Source organism: Ixodes scapularis, unplaced genomic scaffold (genome assembly GCF_016920785.2).
Source record: "Ixodes scapularis isolate PalLabHiFi unplaced genomic scaffold, ASM1692078v2 PGA_scaffold9__187_contigs__length_104089568, whole genome shotgun sequence".
NCBI classification, from domain to species: domain Eukaryota; kingdom Metazoa; phylum Arthropoda; class Arachnida; order Ixodida; family Ixodidae; genus Ixodes; species Ixodes scapularis.
In genome coordinates this window covers 10,754,020-10,776,895 of record NW_024609884.1, presented here as the reverse complement: position 1 = coordinate 10,776,895, position 22,876 = coordinate 10,754,020, and the positions used below count along the sequence as shown (strand labels likewise).

Genomic DNA, 22,876 nt, shown 5'->3' with positions numbered 1-22,876 from the left:
ACACCTTTCCATTGACTGCGCTACCGGAAAACCCATTAGCCGCCGGCCATCTTGGATCGATCCCCAGGCTCCTCCGTGCAGCCTCCGCCCCTCACGTACTATACCCATACTCTCCGCGCGACCATCCTCCTTGCCGGCTCCTCAGACAGACTCTCCGTGACGTCACGGAGGTCACATGACGGCGGAAAAGGAGAGACGATGCGGAGGACGGGGAGGAGGGATGGTAGTATTTTATGCGTTTGTGTTTCCACCCTGGTGAGGAGGACGGAGGAAGGCACGACCGAAACGGAAAAAGAGAAAGAAAAAAAGATACGAGTGCCGCGGCACTAAAAGTTGACTCGCGGGTCCGACTTTATCAAAGTTGTCGGAGGAATCGTCCGCCTGCTATCGGGTCCGCACCGGTGTCGTCTGCTTCCCTGGCAGTTACCGTCCTACGATTCTTGAGAAACGTTCGTCCCACTGCGGTCGCCAACCACTAAATCGTCTTCAATTTCGCTCTTTCTGAGTTCGAATTTTCTACGCTCAGCAAGCTCTGAGTGAAAAATTGAGGCAGCATATTCTATTCTTTCTTGCACGAAATCTTCGTCGAGTCCGTCCGTTGCCATCTGCCGTTGGCATTTTTTTCTGATTCTGTCTTCTGGACCTGTAGTCCAGGAAGGTTTTCTTCCTCCCGTCCACTCGGTGAGCCTCCACTCTGTCCGGCTACAGACCTCTTAAGATGGGCCGCGTTCGCCAATTCCGTAACTTATGCGGCATCGACGAGGTGTCCGCCTCCAGCACCCTATGGAAATCGATGGTCGCTGAATACATCGGCACCGCAGTCATCGTCTTGATCGGCTGCGGCTCGTGCATCAACTGGGGCTCACCCACGAAGCCGCTGGGGGAAGCCACCATGGTCCAGATAGCCATAGGCTTTGGCATCACCGTGGCCACCATGGCCCAAGCCGTGGGTCACGTCAGCGGAGCCCACTTGAACCCGGCCGTCACGATGGGCATGCTGTTCGTCGGCAAGGTGTCCATCTTGAGGTCCTTCTTCTACATCTGCAGCCAGCTGATCGGCGGTATCACGGGAGCCGCGATCTTGAGAGCGGTGACTCCCGATGCCCGTCACGGTGCGCTCGGAGGAACTGGCCTTGCCGAGGGAGTCACTCCGCTCATGGGCCTGGCGGTCGAGGTATGCATCACCTTCATCCTGGTGCTCACCGTGTTCTCCGTCTGCGACACCAACCGACTGGACGTCCAAGGGTCTGCACCGCTGGCCATCGGACTCTCGGTGACCACGTGCCACGTCTTTGCGGTGAGTCCTCTGAGGTCTTTTGGTTTGGCTCTCAACCTAACATCGCGCCCATCTCGGCAGCAGGGCCCCTGACCTCGCCCTGCTACTGAAGATGCATTTCGTAAAGATACTGGCGCTGTGTGTTGTTGTGCTTGCACTTAATGATGTATTGCGTCTCGTTTCATTTTTTTACACAATGTTTATCGTTGCTTTGTCGACGATGCGCGCGCGTGTTTTATATGAAATAAAAGGAGGGAAGAAAAAGGTTAAGCTAGTCGGAGAGGTTTACTAAAGCGCCCTTTTACCAAGATACGCGAGGAGGCTTCAGTTCACAGAATCGCCAGTGGATTCTTGAATCGACAAAATATTATCGCATGGCTAATCAACCGCGCCTATCAACTGCTGAAGTATACTTCAGCAGTGCTCCAGAGATAAGTATATAGAAATACGAAATTTATTCTAGGAAAGAATAAAACTACTTAGAACACATTAAAAATAGAAGTAAAATTTACTCCAGATGTTTCGTAAAGCAGCAAAAACGTAGGAAGTCGATTGGACTCATAAATGAAGAATATATCAAAAATTCTAGCTCGTCCGTTCATTAATTTTTCAATTTTCCGTGTGCTTATGGATTAAAATGGAGCGCACATAAGCTCATTGTGAAAGAGAAGGAAAATGCAATCAACGAATTAAATAAAGACTGGGAAAAACATTTGTAAAACGAAAACGGGACACTCCGATTTCGAGACTCCATAGTGAATCCATAGTGAATGAGGTCACGAAGATTATTCCTCCGACTTGACTTTTCTGTGTATTTAGTTGAGCTGATCAGTCTCATAAGCGTAAATGGCGCCCGTGTAGTTTAATCTTACTCATACACACTCGTGGAAGAACAAGTTCTTTCGCTTGTAGCTTCCGTGTTTAAAATTAAAATCCTCGCTAAGGAGAGAGAAAGGAAAGAAGAAAAAAAATGTAAATATATTATAAATGTCCAGCAGTGCTCGCAGCGAAGTTATATTGTAAAACGCGTTCGTTGCCGGTTCCTAGGGAATCCAAGGATTGGTTCCCGTATAATTTGTTCTTCCGTTTCAAAACTGATTTCTATTTTTTCTTGTTTATTTTTTTTAACGGCCGAAGAATACCCAAAAATTTCTCTTTTTTTTTGGCGATGTAGTACGCACAAACAAAAATCCCGCTCTAGGAGACCATCACAACCATTTTGAGCGCAGTATATATATATATATATATAATCGACCAGAATACAACGATAAAAAAAAAAGATTAAAAAACGAGTTTTTTTAATCTCCATTTTTCTGCGTTATGTGAGTATTACTGTCGAGGTTTCCGCACTTTTTTTAACGTCATTAAGCTAACACTTAAATTTAAAAAAAAAAAATACTAGATGGCATCTCGAAATGTTTTCCACCCCCGTCAGGAGCGTCCAAAGAGGCTATGCCCGACAGCCGCGCTAATAAAAACGCCACTCCTCGGTACCAGATAGCGCCTCTTCCGTGACCTGGATGGGAGAACAGCGTCGTAACGAGCCCATCTGCCTTAACGTGGTGGACCAATACTACCCCGAAGACAAGGCCTCCGCGGATGACATCATCGTTGGTGGACCCAGAGATCCTAGGTGGATCCCCCGATCGACCCGCCCCATACGGCAAACACGCCGAAGCTCGATGAGAGTCACCGCCTTGTGAGACGCTGACGCAATGCAGGCGGCGCTGTGTGGGTCCACTAGCAATGACGTTGAGGGTGGGAAGGAGGCGGGCCTTCTCTTCTATGAGGTATTGGGTGGACACTCGACCAGCCACAAACCCTGGCCTCCCTTTCCCCTCCCGCTGGTTACTTTGAAGAGGAAAAAAAAAAAAAAAAGCGTTAACAGGAGTTACGCGAACGTTTTTCAAAGAGCCGATTTTGGCTGGGCTGCCGTCCGTTTGCCAGAGGACGGAAGTAGCCCGCCGCGTTGACCGTGCGCCCGAAGGCGGACCCGCGCCTCACTACTCCGTTCGCCCATCAATTTGGCCCGAAAATTGCTTCTCTCGTCGTCCGAATGAAGAAGCCTCCTCCGGGGAGTGCAAAGCATCCTGTTCTCGGGCGCGCGCTGTGCACTGCACGCGGCCGCGCGACCGTGCACGGCTGCGTGCCCCGTGGCGCTACGGAGCGGCCAGTCGCCCGGCGGATGCTGGAGCGCAGCAGCGCCGGTCGGTCGAGCATCGATCAGTGACATGAAAGCGTAGCCGAGCCATACGTTGGCAACGCCTTTGTACGTTCAACTCGCTCGTCCGGCTCTTTTGGGGGAGGGGGGTGCTTGGTTTGGTGGTTGTGGTGGTGGGGGGGGGAGGGACAGAAGCGCCATGAATCCTGGCGCCCAATGCGAAACGAGTCCAGTTCGAGAGCAAAAAGAATGCGTGTGCGCATCGGTCGCGACTGCGTGATCGCCCGAACCGGTCCGGCGTGGCTTCTCTTCTTCTCCTCGACATCCCTTCGCCCCAGACGGAATGCTAGCCAGAGGGGGGTCCTGTGAAGAGGGGAGGAGAAGGCCCCGTGTCCGGCGTCCAATTGCCCGTTATAATGGTCTTAGCAGCGCGCGCCGCCACCCACCAGCGCAAAAAGAAAGAAAGAAGAAGAAGAAAAAAAAAGAAGGAATGCTCGACAATGTGGGAACAGAGCTGTTCCACCCGGAAAACGGCTCCGACTCGTCGCCTAATGTGCGAAACCGGGATCTGGGTTAAACATCGATGGACGTCTGGAGAGAAGTGGGGAGAGGATCGACGGAGTGGCCGGGAATAAAGAGGGACAGCGTCAGGTGACTCTACTATTTGACGCCGCGAAGTCGCGCTGTCACGTGACACGACGCGTACCGCCGAGGAAGGTGAGGAATCTTCTGATTCAAGTAGTTTTTCACTGGCGGACCGATGCTCAACTCGGACCTGCGAGAACGGAACTCGGTTCATAAAGTTATTTCTTTGTTTTCGGAAGCCTCATAAAAGCGTTTGCAGCATATTGAGGTAAAAAGTTCGAAAATAGGGCATTAAAATTGGCTCCGGCAGCGGTGTTTTTGCATCGGGCAGAATGGCAGGAATGAATGGAACAAAGCGCAGAGACTGGCAGAAAGAGACCGCCCCGCACACCGAGGAGGAGGCATCGAACGAAATCTGTCGCGCGCCTCGAGCCCGATGCGGTCCCAGACGTTTGAGAGCGGCGTCGCTGTCGGTGCCTTATCTTAGCACACTATCGGATTACGCTGGCGTGACCTCAGGATGAGGGGAGGACATCTTGCGTGAGTGTTGCTGCCCGACCACGTGGTTCGTTCGTCGTCAAGGGTGCACTGTGGCACGCGCCACACCTCTGCACCGGACCCGTATGCCTTTTCTTTTTTTCTTCTTTCTTTCTTTTAGGCGTGTACACGCACAAATGCGACAACAAAAAGAAAAAAGAGACATCATACGTGAGGAAGACAGGTGACACGACTTAGACCGGAATCGTAAGCGGTCCACGCCCATCCCTCGCGATCTACGGCCTTCTTTTACCGCGACAATACGGCCTATCAAGATAGTTTATTTAGCCACGGATCCAGGGATAACAAACTCATTTTTTGTTATCCGTGGTTGTAGTACCACCTCCTCCTCCCTCCCTCCCTCCCTCCCTCCCCCCCCCCCCCCCCCCCCCCCGGTTAGCGGAATCTGCGTTTAACGTCAGCTCCCCCCCCCCCCCCCATTTTTTTTTCACCCTCTTTTCACAAAAACAAAAACAACAAAGATACTGACACCCCACCTCGTCTCCCATTTTTCTTTGGTTTCTCTACCCGATCTCTCAGTATTGTTGCCGTTCTGGTTTCGTGTCGGCTTTACGCTTTGGGGTGGAAGGACCCGTACTCCAAGACCGTGCAAGCAAACGACCGTCAAGCGAAATCGGAGACGTTAGTTCCGCAGAATCCGACTCCATGAACGACACTTTAACCTCTCCGGCCGAGTGCCTGACGCCCTGAGCCTCCAATTTTGCCAACCAGGAATCCTCTTGCTCCTTCTAACAGTTCTGACCTGCTGTTCCTATGCGACTCGCAAATATCAGGTGGGACGTTCAGGTTAACGGCATATGGTGGTCACTATCGGCTCGTTTCAAACGCGCTGAGCATGCCGCTTCCGTCTCCCTGCCTGTCATGACGCGAACGCTCGGTCAACTCTGCTATCTCAAACGATCGCACTTGGCAGGAGTTGGGAGTTTCTGCGAGATAACTATAGCTTTAGGTTGTATTTTTCTCCAGTAAACTTCCCCGCCTGCACAATGTGCGAGGGTCATTAAAATCTTCCCTCTTTGCCGCGTACTTCGCTGCACTAAGAGAGTGCAATTCTCGTCGCAGGGCAAGTAAATTAACTCGTAGCCGAACGCAAGGCTTTGGTAGCCTCTCGTCGCGTTTGCACACCTGATATTGCCATGTGTCAGGCAAAATGCGATAGGTGACCGATAACTCCTGATATAACACCGATGCGCTCAGAAACGAGGTGATAATAGCGCGCAAAAATGCGACTTTTTTCTAGAGATCATCGCCGCGCCTCCTTTCTTTCGCCACCTTTCTTTGATTTATGTATTTTTGTCGTGTTTTTTTTTTTTTTTCATCGCTCAAATAATCTTGAATAGCCACGAAACTGGCCAATATGAGGCAAAGTTCGTGAAACCATTTGACAACGCAACGAACAAACAAAAATTAAAGAAAGAAGAGAAAGAAAGCCGAAAAGTGAGTACACTTTTTTTTCCCCCAAGGAGACAGGTTCGGCAACATCGAGAGATGTGTAGAGGATCGCAATCGCGAAACATGTGGGATGCCGCAGAAAAAACAAAATTATAAGAAAAAAAAAATCGCAGAAAAGGAGTCACTAATGCTTACCGCTATCAGCGAAATTAGCGTCGATTGCTCGAAGCGGGACCAACGCCTTTCAAAACTAAAGTCCGGGACGACGTCTTCCTGGACCCTCCTCGCTTTTGATGACTACAAAAGAAAAAGAAAGAGCCAGAGCGTTTAAAGAATGACGCAGCCATGACCGCATCCAGCCCCCATGGCGGTCACGGCCCCAACCTTGCCGGTCTCTTTTTTTATGTGTCTGACTTCAATTTTCAGCGAGGCCGCCCCGTCTCGCGTTCGACTCTCGTCCCGGTGATGTCCCTAAAGGGTTTCGCGTGGTCTCCGTGGCTTTGCCGTGTAATGATCGCTTCGAGCAAATTGGGGTGTAGCGGTCGACTCTCGCGCGCCACGGCCGGAAGCAAGATGCATCAAGAAAAAGGAGAGGATGGAAGGGACGCACGCGGTCATCTCCTAGCGGAAGACGACGGAACTTTTGAGGACCCATTAATACGTCGGCCTTAAGCCTAACCTAAGGTTATTCTCTGTTAATGGAAGGACAGGGCGAAACATCAGAGCAATCGAAGCTAACAAGCGACCGAAGAAGTCGGACAACTCGCGAAGAGTAGCGCAGAGCAGCAGTCAATCTGCTCTTGCTCGCGTTCGAGAAGAAAAAAAAAAAAGGAAAAAAAAAAAAAACAGAGTAATGTATGCCGGCGTGCATCTTGGTCAAGTAGTACGCGCTTGATCACGGGGTTCTTTATTTCGCTTCGTATAGTGACAGAAATGGCGTCACTAAATCACGGTTAGGTCCTCGCCGTGTTTACGTCCGTCCAATTTGAGGAAGGGCTGCGGGCTTGGACGCTAATAGCTCTCGCGAATTCTCGTTTGGTCGGGGAAGTTAGCTCCTTTGTTTCTCGCTAGCCCTGTCCCACATCGGCCCGCGCCGCGGAGCCGCCCTGGTGTCCATTAGGGACGTCCTTGATCGTCCGCCGATGATTTGACCAAGCAAACAAAGAGCATGAAAACTTGAGACCGCCGAGACGTCCGAGCCATCAACGAACGTCATTTGGGAAAGTTAAAATTAAAGTTTCATCGGAAGGCCGTCTCGGCCTGCGGCCTCACGCTTGCCGGCGCGGTGGATATATAGTGTCCGCCTGAATTTCGAATTCCACTTTCTTAACGCAAATTTGGTTATCTTGTTGTTGTTTCACTTACAAAAAGAACGTCTGCTGTCGGTCTGCTTCCAGGGGGCTCCGGTTAAAGCTGCGCTTGGTACAATGCTTATTTTTTTTTTTTAATCCACGCACGGTTGTTGCAATCGTGCGGCTGAGTGTTGTGGTACGACGACGTCAAGTGTGGATGCACCCGAAGTATACCTGGATGGCAAAAAAACGCTGATATGTTTTGGGATCATTCCCAAAATATTTTTGGCTTAACTGAAGCAATAATTAATCATGTTAAAAAAAAAAAAAAAAAAACAGAGACAGAAATAGAGAGGAGGGGTAGGGGGGTTTGGAGGAAACAGCAATACCAACAGTTCGCGCTACGATTCCTGATCATAATTGGTCCTATAAAAAAAAAAATAGTTTTAGTGTGAACCGAAAGGGTGACTATTTCCCCGCCTCGCTGAACACCGTAGATATCAACCGAGTGTCGAACGCCGCCATCTTCTTGACAATTTAACTTGCGACGATGGCGCGGTAGCGTATTCACAATTCCGCCAGTAGCGAAGGCCGCATTCCAAATCAAACAACGCAAAAAAACAAACAAAAAAAAAATAAAGACGTTGCCCTATACCAACATTGAAGCGAGCTCGCTGGCGTACATCTACCATTAATGGGTCACGGTACTCCTTCATTCGGAAGCAGCTCTCCGGGCTCCTTCCGAACGGATCCGCGATAGGACCTATTTAGCCCGACTGATTTACATGCGGCACGCTTTTCAAGGGTGCCGCGACACCAATGCATAGGGGCGTTCCGCGTCGCGAAGATCGAACTCAGTGTCTCTCGAGCCATGCACGCCTCACAAACAACACGGGATGTGGCACATACGCGGCCACAAACATCCGTCCATGGAGTCGCGGAGCGAGAGTCTTCAATGTCGGACGATGAGGCGCAATTTGGTACAAGGAGCCGTCCCGTCGGATGGTGCCTCCTGAATGAGCCACTTCCTGAGTCTTCTCAAGGGTGGCGCGATCTTGTGTCGCCGCCACCGCACCAAACCGACCTTATGTAGGGCACCCTCAACGATCTTGTCCGTGGTAGCTTAGTGCGCGCGCCCCACAATACGAGCGCCGCCTTTACGAAAGAAACGCGTGAAATCGGACGCGCGCTGTTGACCGTACACGTATCATCACATTGGCGTCTGTTGACCTGCACTCGAAGAGGACTGGGAAAAGAGACAATGCGTTTCAGGTCGACGATGCTTTGCTGTAATTGTGCCTTTTTTTATTTTATTTTATTCTTTTTAAGTGCACGTTTGGTGCGCCTGGGTGGGCGACAGTCCGTTTCTTGCATGTTATGTTGCGACCTACAATTCGTGTGTAGCTGTTGCGCACGCGAGAATCGCGTGACACGGTCACATCGCGGCGATCGGGCGAAGACGCCAAGCCGTATGTTGCTCACTGAGATATTCTTTGCGTCATTTGCGTCGAAGCAGGCATTTGGCCAGATTTTATTAGCGCAACTTTGAAAGGAAATATTCGACACCAGAAATGTGCAACCAGCTTCTAGCCCCTTAGCCAAATAAGTGCATAAATATATAAATACAATTTAATGGAAATAGGAGCCACGGGTTCTAGTGACAGCGTCCTTTGTACGTTGGCCTTGAAAGCTTCTAAGGTACATCAGCCGTCGCAAAGACACAATTATTGCCTTTTTTTTTTTATTTATTCTTATGTGACTGCATCACCTTCGTTTCATGCAGTCAGGTGCACGAAGCCGCCACTTAGTGTGACAATACAATTTAAAAAGGATGGAGCAACAGTTCTTTCGAACTTGTTGGGCCTTTTCTTTTCCTCTTTTTCGCAACATGGGCCGGAAACAGTGATAGATGGCACCTTCTAGCACGATTGTTGCGTCGCTTGTAGCCGTGATTGATCTATAGACCCTGTATGAGTTACAAGCAAGAAAACCTGCACGCTTACGGGAAAAAAGAAAGAAAAGAAAAAGCTTTCCTAAATGCAAATGGGCCGACAGTTCGGTCACGCGGGGCAGTTAAAGCTTTCCATATGAGTACTTGCCACGGATGACGATAATCGCCGCGTTACGTCGGGCCGCGGAAACTTTTTTTTTTTTCGTCCAAGTGTTAAACGTTTCGATGAACGGACGCCACTCGTCCTTGAATGACGTAGGACTCCGTTACCCGCCAGTGCATCGACAAGGGCCACGTTTCAGGAAATGCCCGCAACTGGCAGCCGGCCTTTGGCTGACCAGACATATCGGTTGTCGGAAAGCCCACCTCCCGTTCACTCGGCACCGACGCCTTCGACTCACTTCTTATCACCTTCGTGCATATAATTAAGTGGTGTAAGGTTACGTTGTGTCGGACGTGGGTCGCGATAAAGCGGCGTTACTCAGTTTTGGTAAATCCCTCGCCTTCGTTTTTCTTTTTCTTTTTTTTTTCCCCTCACCCCCCCCCCCCTTTTTTTTTTCTTCTCCGTTTTCCGTGTGGATGTGGAATTAAATTCGCATTCGCTCTGACCTTGAATCCCCAGACGCAATAAAAAAAAAAAAAAAAAGATGCGCTTTCGCTTCTCATACCGCTTACCCGGAAAGCATAACAATTTAGTTCTTCCCTTTACTTTTCTTTTTTTTTTTTACATTTATTTACTGATGAAACTAAACTCCGTCGTCCCAAATCGGAGTACGCAGCATACCTAGCCCTTTTTTTATATTTTTTTTTTACCTTCGCGTGATTTTATTCCGTCTCCTTCCGTCAACCAAGCCTGGACATTTGCGCTCGGCGACTCGGCACGCAGTTACAACCCCTTTCGAGTTAGCGCTAGGCGCAGCATATTTGTAGCATGTCTACCTCGGGGCAAATCGCTCATGAGTGACATGGAGAGTTGCCAAGTGAAACTTGTTCCTTCAAAGAGAGTTCTGGAAAAAAAAAAAACAGCATCGTTGACGCCGCCGTTGACAAATCCGAAAGATCGCCTTTTCAGTCGGGAAAGTTGCTCAATCCTATCCAGTGTCGTCCGCGGGTGACGTCGCCGAAGCGGGTACCAAAAGAATTCTCCGTAATTACGCCCTTCGAGAAGGAAGAGGTGCGACAGCAACCTAATTGCTTTCCTGATATTTAGCTCTCGATCACAAACACTCGAAGGACCTCATGGCGTGCTAGTCTATAGCTGGCGAGCACTGGCGCGAGCGGAGGAGATTGAGAGCCGCCATCTTTACAAGGCACGAGTGAGACGAAGAAGCATTCTTCCAAAGAAAAAACATTGAAAAAAAAAACAACAAAAAAAAAACAGCGATGATGTTTAATGACGCCTGTACAACATCACACACCACAGCGTGCGGAACCGCTTTCATGCAATGGAAGCAGCTTCCAACGGAGAGCACGTGTGTTCACGCATGGTTAATTCACGCTATAATAGTTCACGGTGGAACTCGAGATGCACGAGTCCACGGCACGGTCAGTACAGAAACTGGCAGGACCGTTTATTCATTGGTCCCCGTGCATTCTGTATCTCTTCACCCAGTGCCATGAAGCTTGGTAGAACGACAGTGGAGAGAGCAAAAAAACGGGGTTTCAAGGAAGACGTTTGCAACCAAAGTTGACAGTTTGAGGAGCATTAAAAACATTGGCATGCCTCGGGCTTTCTGGTCGCGGAACGCGGGCGTCCTGGGTTGTGGAGATTGAACGCTGGGTTGCGGTTTCGCAAACATTGGATTTTTTAAACGAGGCGCGTAGAAAGAGTCGTTCCTGGTACGCGCATTAAAGGCGAGCTTCCACGCCCTCCTTTCGCGTCGAGAACGTGTCGTTCGCCCGCGGGCAGTACGAGATAGACGCCGATAGTGTAGAAAATGGGGCGTTCAAATGACGACTGGCGTTATCTGAATACTCCGGGTAGATAGGTTCGCGCTACCAACGCAGGTTCACAGTGCCTCGCCCACATGGCGAGTGTCGATCGGTCCAAATGCATGAAACTATCATTCGCGTTCGAAGAGAACGAATAGTTTCGTAGAAATTCACTACGAAAGCTCTACCGAAACGGGTTAACAATGATTAGATCTAGACACGAAGCGCTTTAAATTAGCTTTAAAAAAAGAAAGTATCTAAAATGATTGAGTACACAGCCAGCATAACTGTCAACGGGGAGGCCGTTTCGTAAACTAGACGAAGTGCCGTGGGCGTGCGCAGGCCACACCGGCTTTAGACCGCGGATCAAGTTCCAGTGGTTGTGAGGGCTGGCTGCGGAGCTCCCGAGCGCGGCAGAGGTATGCGCACAAACGAAGACGCAGTATCGGGCGAACCACCCGGGGTGGTTCCCGTATTCTTGGAATCTGGTGTAATCTTTCGCTGCGCTCGTGTTCGTGAGACCCATGTGTGTTGTGCCTGGCAAGTTCTCCGCTTATCTATATTGATTTTAACGTATACCCAATGCTCACGCTCCGACGGACGGTTTTCCCCGTGAGGCACATTCTGGCGATTCTCGCTGGAATCATCAAAGTGAGTTTATTTTCTCCGACCATAAACGAACCAGGGGCTCGTGTGTCAATGTTCGGGCTCTAGCCGTGGGACCTGTCCTTGGGAGCTGACCTTTTGGCCTCCTGGCGAGGGTGGTTCTGCCCGTCCGATTGGTTCAAAGTGCGTCGGGGCCTGTACCCAATGGGATCGTAACTAGACCCTGATTGGATGAGACAGGTTTTGGCCCACTGTCATAACCCCCGACCGGACGGCATAGTCGTCCTCAGCGTGCGCGGGAGGACACTTGACGCCGAGGCGTCCGTTTTCATAACTGCTTAACTACGTAAGCAGTGCGCGGCAGTTAGTTACAGTTTTTAATATTTGTACTGTCTTCCTGTAATTCATTTTAGCAGCAGTAAAGTTTATTTTTGTTTGTTGTATTCAATACGACATGAGCCTCCACGTCGGTTAACTCTCCGCCGTCGGCCCTAAGAAGAAGTCCAACTCCAGCCAGCACCCGGACCCATCTTCCACGATCACCCCCGGTCCCCGACGGTAGATACCCTCCAAGGTGCCCATTGAGGTCCGGGACCAAAACAACCTAACATCCCTACTGCAACTAAGGCGCTGGGTACTTCCAATGACGGGAATCTGAAAAGCCCTAGCGAAAGACTGAAGATCAACCATAGACTACCCGAAAATCTAATTGAGAGGGAAAGGAGGAGATTAGAGCTCGCGGAGACGTCGGAACACCGTGCTCTGGTTGGAAGGATTAGTGGGGTAGACGCAAAGCTATGGCTTCGTCCTTCGTCTGTACTCGCTGTTCGAACGCTGTCGAATGCCGAACGCCAGACGCTGGCGCTGTGCCTCGAACCCATTCATGTGACTTTCTTGTAAGGAATTTGCTAGCGGAGGGCGAAGCGCGTTGATAACGTTCATGGACGCATTCGATTTATGGCGAGTACGTGACATAACTTGCTATGCGCGTGGAGTAAAATGTGCAACTTTCGGACAGTGGCCACGAAAAGAAGGGAAAGAAGAGACGACGCGGCGATTACGATCGACCTCGAAGTCCGACTAATTGTTGTTTACGTAGGTTGTAAGCGAATTGCGCAACGGAACGAACGATCGCTCCGCATTTGGATGGCAACCAATAGAATGCCGATAATATATGCGTCCGCGCCGTAACAAGGCCGATAACGAAGCTGACACAGCGGAAGCAGACAGGAAAAAGGGGGGACCTCGCGATTCTCGCGAATTAGATGATCGTTCTTGCGTCAGTCGCACCCCACTTCTTCTTGTTCGCTCGGCCAAGGCGATTCACGCGTGGGTGATTTTTCGGCGTAGACCTCTCCGTCGCGCGACCGTGGAAGGACGCGGAGTGTCGCCAAGGAATGTGGGGAAGCCCGTCTCTTCGGAGCTCACGTGCGAACAATTCCTGTCCACATACGCACAGCATTACGTTATCACTTGTCGATCGAATGTGCAACAGGCGTAGTGAAAAAAGCAGCGTCTAAGGACAAAAAAAAAATGTAGGATTGCCGGCAAATGATTATTTTTAGTTCGACGTATTTGAAATCAGGCACGGCGATTGAAAACTCCGTAACTTGAGTAACGCTTTTGATTTTCTTATGCAACGCAGATACGTGCGAGGCATGGATAGAACTTTCGTTAAATTACCCAAGCATTGAGGATAATGCTACGAGCGGAGTTTGACGCGCTGAAAGCGCTTACGTCTGCAATAGTACCTGTTCTAAAGAAGAAGAAGAAGGAAAGAAAAAAACCTAGAGCAAGCGGCATTTTGCAAGTTCGCTCGTCAATGCCTTATCTTGATTATAGACTTCTGATTTTTTACGCTGACAAGACGAGCGCGTGCAGCGCGCGTACTTACTTTTCCAGCCTTCTCCTTGGTGCTTGGTGACATTAAGCAATGCAAAACGTCACGCTTGCATTGCTTAATGTCACAACTCAGACTGCGTTTTTGGGTCTAAACATATGTTTCGGCATTGTCATTCGCTGAGCTGCCTCCGTAAGTTGCGGTGATTGGCTCTCCGAGTGTTGTGCGTGAAAGTAGACGCACAAACATTTCTTAGAGTAAACATTCGAAAACCACTATGTCAGTCAATTTTAGAACAACTTGAAGCTCGTGGGAAACTCGGTGTTGCACCAAAGTTCCCACTCGTGCAGCAGGCGCGAAGCTAGCAGTGGCCAAACGCGGATTATCATCGCGTTCTAAAATTTATTTAATTTTTATTCCAATTACTTCCAGGTGCGCTACACCGGAGCCGGTATGAACGTGGCAAGGTCGTTCGGGCCTGCCGTGATGTCTGGCATCTTTGATGACCACTGGGTAAGTAAGCCGCCGCTAAAATCGACACTACTGTTCTACACGTCAACAGACGCCGGCCAATCACCGGACCTCAACGCACGCAACGCCGTGATTGGCCGGCATCGAGTCGTGTTCGGTCACCCTTTCCGACGCGTCGCACAATCCCTCGGACGTTAGGTCGTGCATGTGTACGGCCCGACCTGGTCCCCAGTGATCGTCATCTGTTCGAGGTCATGAAAAAACATCATTACGAGGACGCCCTCGCCCGGTTAGTGATGAGCTGGAAGCCGGGTGTGAGTGTGACGCACTTCCAAACAGTGGTTCCGGTAGTGCATGGAAAGGCTGCCACGCCGGTGGCGCAAGAGCATTCTTCGCCACCGGCGTGTCTACCGACGTCTAAATGGCCGGTGCCTGCATCGGAATAAATAAAGTAAATAAAGTGCAAATCAATCTGGTACGCCCCTCGTAACTTTCCGCCGCCCGCCAGGATCAAAAATGGCACAGGTGCGCTACTCGGATCAGTTCCAGCGGTATAAATTCGCGTAGATAACGAGCGCAGCTGCTTGCGCAGGATACGAGGAAGCGGGTTTCTGTTTGAACACCGGGATGCTGAAAGAGTGAAGCGTTCCAGCTGATCTAATGCCCCACTCTGAACACTGCGGGGAGCGGGAGCGTGGTGCAAATAGAACTCACACTATGTCCCTAGTTTCTCGCACTACAACGTGCAAAGAACGAGAGAGAGAGAGAGAGAAAGAGAGAGAGAGAGAAAGAAAAAATATATATAAAGAAGTTTTATATTTATTTTACTCCAAAACAAATCGATCTCGCACAAAGAGTTTACTGGAGTCAGTCGCACTTTGACCCACAAAGAGCCGCATGCCCCAGTCTTGCCATCCCGGACCTATCGCATTTGATTGTGGTATTTATTATTAAAGCAATACCATTCCCCGCTTCTCTCTGAGACCGATGGGTTACTGTAGTGTCGAACTATTCAAATTGGCAGTATTTTGAGTGCGCTGTCGCAGGTGTGATGAATCCGAGTTAAGTGGTTTTAAGTCCGCTTTTTTATTGCCATTCCTTATGCTCCTTCAAGCGCGAGCTAGCATTTACTGCCCAAAACGACAACGGGAGCGCCGAAACCGGCACTGACGACTGAAAACGCTGACCCCTGCTCCAGTTGCACGTGTGTTCGTAAAGCTGAGGCGCGATAAAAGGCAAGACTATTTCATTGGAGGATTCGCGCTTAGTTCCTCAAAGCGCGGGCGACCGACCGACCACCGACCGTAAGCCAGGTTGCGCCATCTTGCGTCAATATTCCCAAACAAGGGTCGCTCCATGGCCTCCGAAGGTCGCTCCGTGCCAACGAGGTTGCTCCGTGCCCTCCGAGACTACCGTCGCTACAGGCACTAAGAGCTCTCCTCCGATCATTGGACTTTTAGTAGATTGTTCCGATACCTCCCCCCGATAACGAGTCAAAACTGTGACAGCCTGGGCACTCGGGAACCTCGAGCGCCGATCAAAGACTTCTAAAATGCCACAGTAAATTGTAAAATGCGAGAAAAAAAAAACGTTTTGTGTTGCGATGCCGGGATTGCGAACCAACGACCTCCTGCTAACGCGGCTGGTGCTCTGCCACGAGGCATTGTTCTTGGTCCGGAGTTTTAGTAGACCTTCCTGATACCTCCGATAACTGTATACCCAATAACGATAAGATGTGCGTGCAAAGGCGGCGGCGGGGTATCGTTTTCGGAGTCATCGGAACGACCGAGCTTTAGTAGATCGTTCGATAACGATACCCGATACTCCGGCGACACCTTTGCGCCATGCATCGTTTCGTAATCGCGTATCGTTAGGTTGTAGATCGTTCCGATACCTTTGATAACTATACCTAATACTCCGCCGACGCCTTTGCACGTGCGTCGTATCGTTTAATTTCATGGCATTTCACAAGTCCCTGTTCGGCGCTCGAAATTCGCGAGCGCCCAGCCGGACCAGCCTCTCACAGCTTTGACTTCATTGCTACATTCAGTTCGTGTATCTCGCCCTTGTCATAGACGATCCGTCAAATCTTATATGTTTATTTTTACTTCCTTTGAACTCACTGCCTGCCGTGAAGGACCGTCAAATAAGTATTCCAAATGCCGAGATTTTTTTTTTTAACAAAGAAAAAGTCATAACTTGGCAAAGTAAGCCTAATGGGAGGAAATACAAATTTTTAACGGGGTGGCGGCCCACTGCCCCGGGTACCGGTGGCCCTGGTGACGCCACTGCTGGCCACTGCTCTCTCTCTCTCCCCCCCTCCTCCCCCCCCCCCCTTTTTTTTTTTTTTCTCTCTTCTAATAAAAATAAATCATAAAAAGGAAACCCCAAGCAAGAAACCGTGAAGGTGGTTTTAGTTTCATCTTTTTCCGTCAGATGGCGCCACTAACACGGCGGGCAGAACGCCGCAGGCCGGTTTGGCGCGGGCGCCCCCGTCCGGCCTGAGCAACATACTCGTTCTTCCTTCTTCGTTGCCGGGCGCCCTGTTGGCTCTGCGAAGCTGCTTTGTCGCTGCGAAAGTTCTTTTGAAACTTCAGCTTGCACATCCTCCAGCACCCTCTTTCCAACTCGAATAAACAATAATCATAGTAATACATGCCAACGCTTTCTTTGCGATAACTCGGGCCACTACATAATATACGTAATTCGATTCCCCAAATGATGGAGGCGGGTTGTTGACAGAAACAGCCACTTGTACATTTTTTGTTCGCTTTTCTTACGGTTTTCGCAATGCCCCTCATTATGTATTTTCCCCTTCATTACCTCGTTGACCCTTTGAAGTCGCGCAAGATACTTAATTTTGCCACACCTCGTACCTTTATTTTTCCCTCGAGTATTAAGTATTTTCCTTCTTCCTACTGCTTAAACTAAAATCTACCACAAAAAGAGATACCGGCTAATTGGTCCATCACGTGCGTCATCTCTCGTAGCAATCCCTCACCAAGTGTCCAGACGAACGTACAAATATTCATTTCACACAGAAAAAAAAAAAAAAGTAACAAAACACGGACAAGGACGCGTCCTCGTCCTTGTCTGTGCTTCGCCATTTCTATTCGTTCTGTTTAAAACCAATCTTTTACAAACATATCCGAACAAACATCCCGATTCCGGAGACGACAACGAACCAACCTAAACCACTTGCCGGGGAAAAGTGAAAACGGAGGACACCAAGCACTGCTCGGGACCCGTCCCCGCACCCTTGAAAATTCACAAATTGAGCAAGGCGCCGTTCAAGGGCGACGCTGTCACGCCGCGCCTGACAAGTGTCACGAAAAATCACCAGAGCTGTAAGCGAGCCACAAAGACCCGCGCGCGCGGATTTCGGCGTCGCGGGCTACGCGATTCGCATCTCCGCCGCAGAAGGCCAACCAAAGCAGGAAGTCGCGTCCTCGTTTATCTTGGTTAGTGCCCCCCCCCCCCCCCCCCCTCCCCCCCCCTTCGAAGAAACTCCACCGCCCGCCGATTTGAGTCTTTTCTTCTTTCTAATCCTTCTCAAGCCAAGTCGGCGACACGCTGGCGCCGTACCCCAGGTGTCCGCTGGCAGCGCCGGGCATAGTTCGCCGGTGCACCTCCAAATATCTCGTTTAGTGATGGATCCATGCATGCCACCGTGAAACGAGTCTGCGGGAACGAGTACCGTCGCCAACGTCGCTGATTTGTCCGCGCGACAACTAAAGGCGCCTCGAGGTGCAACACAATCGGCGACCTTCGAGTGTGTACTGCACGCACGCGCGGACCACACGCACCTTCGACGCTCACGCAGGTGAAAAGGTTCTGAACAGGCCCCCGGGGCACAACGGACAGGTGCACTGTCCTCCGAAAGGATATTGTTCGTCTCGTTTTCCACGGTGCTTGTTTACCTAACGCGGCGCCTGTGCATTTAATTATCTACTTTATCCGCCTCAGTCAAGCGCCCGGTACAGATTGGACACGTTGCCACACGCTTCTTGCTCTGCCATTGACTCACGAGGCGCCGCTGTCCATGGCAATGCAGGTGTTCTGGGTGGGCCCGATCCTGGGCGGCATCATCGCGGCCGTCATCTACGAGAACGTGTTCCAGGCGCCGCCCATCACGACCGAAGAGCTGGACAAGGCCCAGATCACCGCCATGGCCAAGCTGGCCAACAAGGAGGTGGTGGCCGACCGGACCACTTCCATCTAAATGCCGACGCGTGCCAACTGCGCGGGTATTGGTCCATTTGCTTCCTCTCGGGTTCGCTGCAGACATTGATGACATCTGCGGACAGGCCTCAGGCATCTTAGAAGCGTTTTTACTTCGTACTCATGTAATACGAACGTCAAACCGCTTTTCTGTGACGTCATACAGAAAAAAAAAAAAGAAACACGCCTCGGCCCAGTTTTGTATCCGTTCCTCAAAAAAGCTAATAGACTACAATTACAATTGCTTTCGATCACAAAGTATTCAATTAAAAGATTAATTGAAAAAGGAACCTTTACTTTTCCGATTACTTCAGATTTTCAAAACGGCAGATATTTCTGAGGGTTTCGAAAAGGGCTTTTCGTACTGTCCATTGTGGGATAAGCATCGCCGCATTGTAAATTACTCACTTTCTCAACCCACCACTTCCGGTAGACCATCCGGTTGTAGGGTTAGTATTCTATGGTAGGAAACTTAGGTAAACAAAGACAGGTCGGATTAGGAAAAAGGGGGGGAGCTTCTTTCTGCGAGCTTGGGGCGAACGATGAGCTCAATCTAGGTCACAGTGGCTAAATGGAACAAACAGGACCTAAGCTGCGTTCACCTCCAGGCTGACAGTACGGTGGAAGCTACGTACGTGGGGTCCTTGAAACAGTCGTACGCCTTTCTTTCGCCACGTGATCACGTTTTCGCCCGTACCCACGCGCAGAGAGCCGGGTCATGTGATGGAAGGGACACGGCTGATTGGACCGGCGGGCACGTAGCTCCCTCCACACGCTCAACACTTGAATTCGGGAAGTGGTGCAATCTTGGGGAATGCCCACCACTTATCTTGCACGTGACAGAGAGATTACGTTTTTTTTTGTTTTTTTTTGTCGCACCTGACAGTGACGCTATCTGGCTTTAAAACGGAGATTTTTTTTTCTTTTTTTTTTAATACGGAAAAAAGGGGAGGGTGTATTGTTTGGTGGGTGAATAGAGACTCGGTTCCTTTTATCGAGCACTCAGACTTCACAGTCCCAGCTTGAAACCCAACAAACCGCTTTATAAACTGACCAGACAAAGAGCCTGGCCTCTTATCGTACAGTTCGGTAACAGTCGTTTCATTCCTTATTCGCAAGATTTGGAAGCTGACAAAGTGGCCCTATCACAGCAGTTCTAATCCAAACTCGGACGTTGAAGAAAAAAAAATTAATGGTTGCAAGCAATTACTGCTAAAAGTAACCAAATTACTCTCGTGATTACTACCTAATAAAAGTAATTACATGATTACAAAATTACTAAAAAAAGCAATTACAATTAATTTAGTTATTTGTAATGACTAGCGTACGAGTCGTATGCTTCATAGCATCCTCGATCACCCGCACCGGTGCGCACCGGGGCACTGAGGTGCGCCCCTTCATCTTCGATCAAGTGCACCAATGCGCACCGTACGTCCTCGATCAACGAAGCGCACCCTCCCGGTGCGGCTTTTCGTTGCCCCAACGCGCACCAAGAAAATCGGCGGTGCGCCGGGGTGCAGTCCCATCAGGCATTGCGGCCAGGAGTAGGAATCGAGAAGATGGCGGGAGTAGCAGACGCGCAGACTATCGAGATGGCGATCTTGCAAAAACGAACACGCCTCGCAGCTGCACTAGATGATTTCCTCGGGTCTTCTGACGGCGAGACGACGAGCTTCTCACCATCGCCGCGATTACTGGCCATTGCTGCGGTGGCAAGGAGCGCCCGAAGAGCACGAACTTCGTGGAAAGCGGCGCGAGGCGTTTCGATGACAGCGAGGTACGGCTATTATCTGGTGTTTCGTTTTCTTGAACTAATAATGATGGCCAACATATACATTTGGAATTGTCACCCGCTTCGTGACCCCATCGACAATCACGTCCACGATGTTTATTTCTGTGGGACCGTCAAATCCGCGAGTAAAAAAATAGAAGAAATTGACAGCAGACGGTCACCGTGTGCTGACCTACGCAAAATAAACGAACAAAACGCGAAGTGACGCAAGGTGGAGCTCGCCGCGGCAGCCGCGGTGCACCGGCGCGGCGCAGTTTGTCCTCGATGTTGCACCGACATCGCGCTGCACGACCGAGGAGCGCTGTGCACTGCGTGCACTGTGCTGGTTTCAGGGCGATTCCGGTGCGAGTTGATCGAAGATGCTATCAGACTCTCTCTTGTATGATGTAGTATTAGCAGTGTGGCCATTGGTGTAGCCGCGGCTTTAGCCTCGTTGCAACGTCTTTACGCAATGCAGTTTGAGTGACTAATCCCGTGCCTTTCACGCAGTGCCGTCGCCGTAGTTTTGCGGCAGGAGGGGTAAAAACGTACCTTCGCAACAGTTTTGGAGATATACAACAAAAGTAAAGTAAAACAGAAGAAAAAAAAAATTATATATATGGGGTTACCCACCAAACCACCTGGGTCAATCGAACACGTCGCTTCCACCGCCCTGTAAACAAGCCTGCGCTTGCCCACTGTGCGCAGAAACCAGATTTGCGTGAGATAAAGCGTCTGCGCACGCGCAGTGCCGACAGCAGCGCCACCGCAGCGCGTCGTGTCATGAAACTTGAAGTCAAACTTCTGTGTGTCCATCGGAAATAGCGGAAGACAAATAAACGAGTAATTAGACTAATTTCATCATTTATAAAAGAAAGAATTAACGAGTGTCTCCTGTACATTTCAGGACCACACACGTCTTCAATCAATGGGAGCGCGGAGCCAACTGCGCCCGGCTGCATTCGTCACTGCGAAGAAGGAACGCTCAACTTGCACGAAACCTTAGCGTAGAGACGCCGTAGACGTTTTTTGTGGGAACTTGTCGAGTAGCATCATTTACAGTTAGTACAGCGCCACCGGTATGGTTCCGGTGGCGCCATGACTTACCCAGCCTCAGGTCGCTTAATTATATAGATTAAGGCGGAGAACGTCGGCGGGGCGTCCTTTTTTTTTTTAACTTTACGGGACCTTGAACAAATACGTTACCCGAAAAGCCATGTCAGATTAATTGAGCCGATCTGGACGTAGGCAACACATTTTTCTTCGCTGCCATGTGCATCGATGGAGTCTCCTTCTCTCGTGCTTCGAAGTTCCCTCGGCACGTGACAGAGACCCCAAACTTGTAAGGTGTAAGCCCAAGAGGGGGAACCCGCCTGTTCGAGGAAAAAGAAAACAACTGGCCATTTTTCTACTTAGCAGTTCGAGAGGATAACGCGCGCTCTCTGACCCCAGGCAAGCGAGCTGGTGTACCCTCCTTGGCTCCGGTGAGCTAGCGACCATGACCTAGATGGAGCTCCCCCCAAAAACCGCTACTTCTGAGAAAGGTAGATTGCTACGCAACGCTCACTACATCACCAACCGTCGCCATCGTTTTGCTCAACCGTCTCGCCTCTACACAGTTCATTTGCGAGACATCATCGAACATCTTCATATCACCGTCGCATCTCAGAGTTAAGCTCTCCACCTAGCTCGCTTTTGTTGAAACTCGCGTCGTACATAGCCATAATATATATATCCGTATATATATACACATATATACAATATGTATATATGTATCTGTCAGATATCAACTGTACATATCCTAAAGTTCCTAACGCGGGCGCTTTGCGTTTGACGAATATATCACGCTTCATTAATGCATATCTTTACGGGTTCATGTGAATACTAACCATTTATACAATAAACTGTGACGAAGATATTGAGACTTCTTTTCTTTTCTTGGAACACGATGACTCTCCTCTCCAGCGTTCGCTAAACTAAAAAGAGCGGAGAGTTAAAAAATACCCTCTCATCTCTCACCCCGGCACGTCGTCTGCTCCATAGACTGGGCACTGCCCACGGTCTGGGCACTACCCAACATTTAGGGATAAAAGGGCATCATGCCGCCGGGGCCCCGAGGTCTTTCAGAGCAAAAGAGACGGTGAGCCTATGATTTGTGGGCTCGTCACCATTCGAAAGACTTTTCCCCTCCCGACCCAGTCACGAAGATTTGCCAGCGTGGTTGTGGCGGCAGAGCCGGGAGCGCAGCCGCGACATTCCCGTCTTTGCGTGTCTCTCGGGTGCTGTTGGCTGCGGCGTCCTCTACAGCTTTGTGGTGCTCCCGGAGCAGGTCATTTACGCAGCGACCCGTTTGGCCGAGGTATTCAGCGCCGAAGGATATGGGCATGGAAAGATCTGCTCAGTCTTGCACGTGGTGAGCCTGTTAGCATGTCTCTTGGGGCGGCGGGAGCACCCCTCTGTTACCGACTAGCACAGATCTTACAGTCTCGATGATTTGCATGCGAAAACTACATCAGCGTTGAATCTGAAGGTGTATCAACGTGTTTGCAAAAAGCAAGAAAAAAAAAAAAAAAAAGCCTTCCGCTTGACATTTGCGAAGTCGTCCCCACCCCCCCTTCCAACCAAAATTTCGGGGGGGGGGGGGGGGGGGGGCGACATGTTCTTACCCCCCCCCCCCCTCCCCCCTTGGCTACGTGCCTGCAATGAAACATGACAAAATACCCCGTGATAAGGCGCCCGCCCCATCATGGACTTACTTTCATTGTCACAGGCTTTCTTTAAAGGGCAAAAAAAAAAAAAAAAAGCACGTAAAACGCATGC

General features: G+C 50.1%; 1 protein-coding gene across 1 annotated transcript; it reads left to right on the top strand.

The window, feature by feature from the left end:
* Positions 1–304: 304 nt before the first annotated feature.
* On the top strand, positions 305–21,972 carry LOC115317996 (aquaporin AQPAe.a). The gene is made up of 4 exons (XM_029977726.4): positions 305–1,297; positions 14,026–14,106; positions 18,119–18,311; positions 20,964–21,972. The coding sequence occupies exons 1-3, from the start codon at positions 719–721 to the stop codon at positions 18,284–18,286; spliced, it is 828 nt and encodes a 275-aa protein (XP_029833586.1). The 5' UTR covers positions 305–718; the 3' UTR covers positions 18,287–18,311; positions 20,964–21,972.
* The last annotated feature ends 904 nt before the right edge of the window (positions 21,973–22,876 follow it).